Here is a 7177-nt window from a genome sequence, read left to right as displayed (position 1 = left end):
AGACTGACTGTGCAGACTTATACAACAGACGTGAAAGTAGTATTATATTAAGTATTATACCGTTTCTAAATATTCCTGAATAATGACAGCTAAAACACAACTGCTTTATTGCACCACCAATTAAGCTTTTAAACAGTCCAAATTGCTATAACTTGTTTAAAAGTGTTAGTCTAGCTGCCTGCTACTACTAGTTAAAAGGCATGATCAAGTTAGAAGGTTGCCATTACTACTACAAAAGCATTACTAGTTCTATTGAGAATCCTCAGGGGAATTAACAATATAAAATAAAATAAAATACATAAAGTTAGAATCAACTGATCTCTGGGGGACTGAAGCATTAACACTTGATAAAATCTAAAGAATTTAGAAAGACAGTGGAAAAGCATCAGTTGAGAAGTATAACTTATAAACATTTACAGTATATAATAAATTTATAAATAATAGCTTGGAAATAACAGGAGAACACAACTGCCATCTATATATTCAAGTTCATTATACAAAACCCAAACGTATTTAGACACAGATTAGTTGTAAATAAAAGATTATTGGAGTATGTTTTACAAGAAAATACCATTTCAGTCTTTCAAAATTTGTTTTAAAATTGGTGTGTTACTAGTAATTTCTTATAATTATTTGTTAATTTACTAGCACTTTCTAATTGAAAATTGCTAAAAAGTAAACCTTACACCATTTTTTTTTCAGTGTAGTATAAAATTCCTGTATTGTTAAAAAAAAAATTCTTTCTCCCTCATGAGAGAAAAAAAACAAAAAAGCACAAAAAGAAAGCTCTGCAGAGTGCAAACATCACTGCCTGGAAATCTGACTGAATGCATCTCATCCTGAAAGTACCTATGCAATTATTTGTTCTTCTCTGTTTTTAACAGGACATAATCATGTTTGACTTTGCCCTTAAGTGACTTTTTGACTTGTTTGACCATTTCCCCATCTCTCTTTTTAAACAGGTTCACAGTGCAAATACATTGATGCATTGAGATTAATGGATTGAAACTAATAAGTGTGTGTGTGTGTGTGTGTGTGTGGATCGTGCCACCTGGGCATCACTATATAAGACTCAGAACATCAGGCTGGGACCGTGAAATCGCGCTGGGAGCCAAGAAGGAGAAACCAGCGAAGCAACATCAAAATCTTTGGCTTTATTTCTCTGTGACGACCCAACGCAATCCGGGTGAGCCTGAGAACTTTTTGGCACTATACTATGTGTCATTTCAGGTAGAATGCATTAATGGTTTACTGAGTAGCTGTATGGTCTGATCCTCAGGTAAGATGATGACAAGGATCTACGCCTTCATTGGACTTTTACTTCTCATCCTGATCCAGAGCAGCCTGCAGACTCCCATACAAGAAAACATGGAAGAAAACTCCAGGTAAGATCAACTAAATTCAGAATTATTTAATTTTTTAATGGCCTTTACAGATGGGATTTGTATTCTAACCTTTGCAAACAAACAGTCTGTGACACATTTAACCTCAAAAGGGAACTGTAAGCTGTTTAAAGAAAATTAAGCATATTTTTAAGGTTTTATTTTTAGATTTTTATTTACCTTATGACAATTAAATGTCAGAAAATATTTCTAATTTTGCTGCAAACTTTAAAAAAAAAAAATGTCATTAATAAATTAAATGCATGTTTTGTTTTTTGTTTTTTGGGGGGGGGTTGAAATATATATCTTATGTTTGGAGAATGATGCATTTGATATACATTTTCAGCCTTATGTCTGAGGAGGCACTATTTAATGACCCAAGAGAAGTAAACAACATGAAGAGACATTCAGAAGGCACATTCTCAAACGATTACAGTAAATACCTTGAGACCAGGAGAGCACAAGACTTCGTTCAGTGGTTAATGAACTCCAAGAGAAGTGGGTAAGCTTAAATTCTGTAAGTTCTTGCGAAATATTTAAGAACAGGTAACAAAACAACTCTATGTGTGTAGACTCTATTTAACTCTGTTGTATAATTTTACATGACATTCACTAGTTGGAAATTCATTTAAATCATAGCAATTCCCACATGACATGAATACAGCATTAGAATGGCTAAAAATTACTTATATTTGATATAGAAAGGAAAAAATTACCAAATGGCGATAATCATATAGAGTAAATTTACACAATTCAAAAGGGTTTTTTATGTTTTTGAAAATCTCTTCTGCTCACCAAGGCTAATCTGTATCAATTTATTTGATACAGTAAAAACAGTAATATTGAGAAATATTATTAGAATTATTATTGTTTTAAATGGGAGTATATAGTATAGTAAATGTAATTTATTCCTGTGATGCAAAGCTGTATTTTCAGCATCATTACTCCAGTCTTCAGTGTCACATGAACCTTCAGAAATCATTCTAATATGCTGATTTGCTGCTCAAGAAACATTTCTGATTATTATCAATGTTGAAAACAGTTGTGCTGCTTCATATTTTTGTGTAAACCATGATACATTTCTTTCAGGATTCTTTGATGAATAGAAAGTTCAAAAGAACAGCATTTACTTTAAATACACATCTTTTGTAACATTATAAGTGTCTTTACTGTCACTTTTGATCAATTTAATGCATCCTTGCTGAATAAAAGCATTAATTTCTTTACTTTTGAACAGTACTGTAAATAGATGCAGTTTATTATTAATGTCCTTTTTCAATCAGACATGAAGAATGTCACTCTTTCCATAAATAATCATTATTTTTTTCCCCCAGAGTCCCCACACGACGACACGCAGACGGCACATTCACCAGTGACGTCAGCTCTTACCTGCAGGACCAGGCGGCAAAAGAGTTTGTGTCCTGGCTGAAAACAGGGAGAGGACGACGCGAGTGAGGATCCACGACAACGAGATAAAAACTAGCCTGCATAACTGTGATATTCGACACTGTTTTATAATGACTAGTGCTGTCAGTTTCATTGAATCATGCAAATAAATCTTTCTTCAAATTAAGTGCTCGGTGTTTTGATTTTTGAGCGACTCTGTAATCCAATTTTTAAAAAACAATCCAGACTATGTTTCAGTAATTTGAGGATAAACGTGGTTAAAAATGGATTGTGCAAACTACATTGTGTTTTGTGTATTTAAATATTGGCTTTTTGCCAATTATTGGCAAAATAATTGAAATTCAAGACATTTAAAAACTAAAACTGTCCATTTATGTTAATAATCTTGAATACAGTTTGGCCTATGTTGTTCAATGTAATACATTTCAATATTTGATTATAAGGACATTTTCTTAAAGGGGTCCTATTATGCTCTTTTACAAAGTCTTGATTTTGTTTTGGGGGTGTACTAGAACAGGCTCTCATACTAGGTTTTTCGAAAACCAAATACACAAAATAATGTTCTTTTTAGCAGCATCATATGACCCCTTTAAACCCGGATGATTGTAACCACTCTAAGTTCGTCTGCCTTGGGAAAGCTAGCGTGTCTCTGACATAGTGATAACACTCATTACCAGGTCTCGTCCCATTCGTCGATCTTTGTGATATCACAAATCCCGGAAAATGTGCGTTGTAGTCCAAACGAGTCGTTCGTTGTAGTTTTTGAAAAGTGATTTCTGTTAAATAAAATATCTCCTTTTGAAGTGGACTTTGAGCTTTGTAACTTCGCAGATCTTTTTTATGCTCAAACAGCAACATTACAGACTAACTAAAGTTGAAAAAGTGAAAAAGCATAATAGGACCCCTTTAAAACATAGTTTTAAAGAAACTATTTGGCTACTGTTTTGAATTAACAACACAGTGTAAAATCCAATGTAAAGTCCTGATGCAAAATCCATTGAAAAGCACTCTTGCACAGAGTTTAAGAAGATACAACTTAAATTACAACTTAAAAGGCAAAAATTTGACATCTATCCATATAATACCACACTGTCCCTTTGAGAAACACACTTCATGAACAGTTAAAATGCTATTTGTCAAGCTGACATGCAAGCGAATGCTGCAAATCAAACACAATTCATGTGGGAAAACAACTGCAATTAAACAGAATATCCATGCGTCAAATGGCGTCAATCATTCTGTCAGTATAACAAACAAGAGTTCAGAGTTCTGCGTATGTGAAGCTTGAACTCCGCTCAAATGATCTTCCCCCATAATCCCTGAGGAGAACGAACTTCAGCGCTCTAAACTGGCCCGGTGTGTCACTTCTGCTTACCTCACCGTATCTAACACGATACTGACAGAAGACGGGAGTCACCAAAGCCTTGAGGAAATGTGTCAATTATCCAGCACTGTCAGGCACCCTGGGACCGCTCATCTCCAGTCCTTCAACAAGGAGAAAACGGCACCGGTGCCAGAGATGCAGTCCACCCTGGGAGCAGGTCTCTCTCTGAGCTGTCAGCTGATGCTACAAACCATCTGTTCACCAAAAAAAAACACTAAATATCAAGCCAACACGCACTCTCGTTTTAATGGAGAACCTATATAAATATACTTAATAGGCATGTAACGCCTGGAAGTTTACAAACTCTGATGTACTTATGCTACAAACCATCTGTTCACCAAAAAAAAAACACTAAATATCAAGCCAACACGCTCTCTCGTTTTAATGGAGAACCTATATAAATATACTTAATAGGTATGTAATGCCTGGAAGTTTACAAACTCTGATGTACTCCTGATGTACTTTTATGGTGCCTTTTTTGTCAATTTGACAGCCTCCTCATTCACTTTATTTACATCAGAGATGCCCAAACTAGGGCCCGTGGGACAAAGTTGGCCTGTGGTGACCTTTAATTTGGGACACCATGTTATATATACGAGAAGAGGGAAAAAATGCAGTTGATGATAGGCCTGTCGCGATAATTACTATATTGACTTATCGTATGAAATACGGACATGACCGCAAGTTTTTACACCACCTACTGGCGTAAAAATGTAACTGCATTGATTGACTGACAGCCTGCATAGCACACAAAGACAAGTCCCAGTGCTGATACTGCTCAAATATCACTTTTGGCAAGCCATATATAGCATAATAATAATTATTTATCATAATAATAATAAATAATATAGCGTTAATATCGATATTGATCCACTCAAAATCACTGCCAGCTAAATTTCCTGATGAAATTCCTGTGCAAACAAGCACAAGTGATATTGACTCTGTTTGGCAGTACCTACCACTGTGAGAAGCCTTTCAGTCTGATGAACCTGAACAAGTGTAAAATGAGAAGCAAATTAACTGACTCTCACCAACATAATATCCTGACTCTGTCAGTAAAAAACTGCAGCCCAATTTGGAAAACATTTGAAAAATAAGGTCCGGTTTCATGTCTCTCATTAGTTGTCACTGATTTTGCAAGCATATGGCTGTGTTGCTTTTATGTTGAATAGCTGTACTAGGCATTGAAATCTATTGTACTATAATTGGGAGTGTTTCTATATTTTCATTGTATCAAGTTTAACTGAACTATAAAACTTTGAAAATAAAACTGCATTAGTTAAGAAGATTACAGAGTAATGTTTTCATTTTATTAATTTGTTTTAAAATATTATGAACTCATAAATGATGGGAACCATGAAAACTTTAATTTTGATTTAATACAGTCTGGTATAATGCAGTGTTTATTTTCGGTCCACGGCCCTCAATCAATTTTAATTTTTGGCCCTTCATAGGAAAAAGTTTGGGCACCTTCTGATTTACATACACTGAAAAACATTTGGTGTAGAAACTATTCTGACTCAGAAATTACTAGTAAATTCCACAATTAATTACAATGAAACTGCAAGTAACATAATTAAAATTAAGACATTTAAGTAGAAAGACTGAAATAGTATAGTATTATTATCTTTGCTTCATTTACAACTTCGAAATGTAGTAATTATTTTTACACTACTTATATTTATAAGATTTTTCAACTCTAAATGCTAAAATATACATCTATTTATATAAAAGAAATATAAAACAATGTTAAAAGATATATTTAAATGCTGAAAGTGTTGTATGTAGGTAGGTAGGTAACTGGGTATGGTTAATTCAGTATAATTGGGACATCAATGGCATCTCAATTAATTCACCATATTCAGTTGAAATCACTTTAAAACACGTTAAAGAGCTTGTATGCGTTTAAGTTTGTCTTTTTTTCAACAGCGAATGTAGCTTGACAGGTTTGTGGGACATTCAGAAATGTTTTTGTTTGTTTAAAAATGTTGTGAAACCATCAAAATAACAATTTAAGCAACTCACCCTTGTTTTTTCAAGTTTACAGGAACGATTGAATCTACACTATACCCAAAAAACGACAACTTCAGAAAAGACGCTCAGTAACTAGCTTATTAGCTAACTTTTGCCACACTTAGCTACTTAACAAACCCCGCCCCCAAAACGAGCCAGCAAACCACTGATCTATATATAAAATGATTGACAGGCAGTGAGCGTTTCTGATTGGGTTAAAAGCACGGTCCGCTCGCTGACACTTTTAGGCCAACAGTACGTACATTTTCGCGCCAGTGAAAGAAGTGAGCACTGAGCAGCCATCTTTAGAATTTTGATACACAAAATAATGTTCTTTTTAGCAACATCATATGACCCCTTTAAACTTCCGTTTTTGCCGTAGCTCTATAGCAGGGGTGGCGGACTCCGGTCCTGAGGAGCCTCAGCCCTGCAGAGTTCAGCTCCAACCCTAATAAAAACTCACCTGCCTGTAGCTTCCTAGTAACCATTCAGACCTTGATTAGCTTGTTCAGGTGTGTTTGATTAGGGTTGAAGCAAAACTCTGCAGGGCTGCAGCTTTCCAGGACCGACGTTCGCCACCCCTGCTCTATAGCATCACTGTTTAAGCAGGTAAAGTGTATTTACTTATTGTAGAGTTAACGAAAGTTATCATGTGCATTGTGATGTTCGAAGCGGATGTCATAACAAACGTGAGTAGATTTATAAAGAGCGGTTCATTCATAAATTCGTACGAATTTCCCTTCAAGCTGTGGAAATACAGACGGAAGACAGAAGACAACGTGCGCATCGCCGAAAAGGGCGGAGTTACATAAGGTCAACTGGGAGCATTTAAAAGGGGTCATAGGATGCTACATGCACTTTTACAAGTTGTTTGAACTGAAATGTGTGTTGGTAGTGTGTGTACACAACCACCCTATAATGATAAAAATCCCCCCAGTGTTTTTTTTTTAATCTCGTTAAATGTTTTCCCCTTTCTCAAATCGAGCCGATC

At 35.2% G+C, this 7177-nt stretch overlaps 1 protein-coding gene across 1 annotated transcript; it reads left to right on the top strand.

Annotated features, from left to right (window-relative positions):
• The first annotated feature begins 1110 nt into the window (after positions 1 to 1110).
• On the top strand, positions 1111 to 2882 carry LOC107730589 (glucagon-like). Its single transcript, XM_016541447.1, has 4 exons — positions 1111 to 1186; positions 1280 to 1385; positions 1729 to 1884; positions 2717 to 2882. The coding sequence occupies exons 2-4, from the start codon at positions 1285 to 1287 to the stop codon at positions 2835 to 2837; spliced, it is 378 nt and encodes a 125-aa protein (XP_016396933.1). The 5' UTR covers positions 1111 to 1186; positions 1280 to 1284; the 3' UTR covers positions 2838 to 2882.
• The last annotated feature ends 4295 nt before the right edge of the window (positions 2883 to 7177 follow it).

This window comes from Sinocyclocheilus rhinocerous, unplaced genomic scaffold (assembly GCF_001515625.1).
Source record: "Sinocyclocheilus rhinocerous isolate Xijiao unplaced genomic scaffold, SAMN03320098_v1.1 scaffold818, whole genome shotgun sequence".
NCBI classification, from domain to species: Eukaryota; Metazoa; Chordata; class Actinopteri; order Cypriniformes; family Cyprinidae; genus Sinocyclocheilus; species Sinocyclocheilus rhinocerous.
The sequence above is the reverse complement of the archived record's forward strand: the minus strand, read 5'-3'. Positions and strand labels throughout refer to the sequence as shown.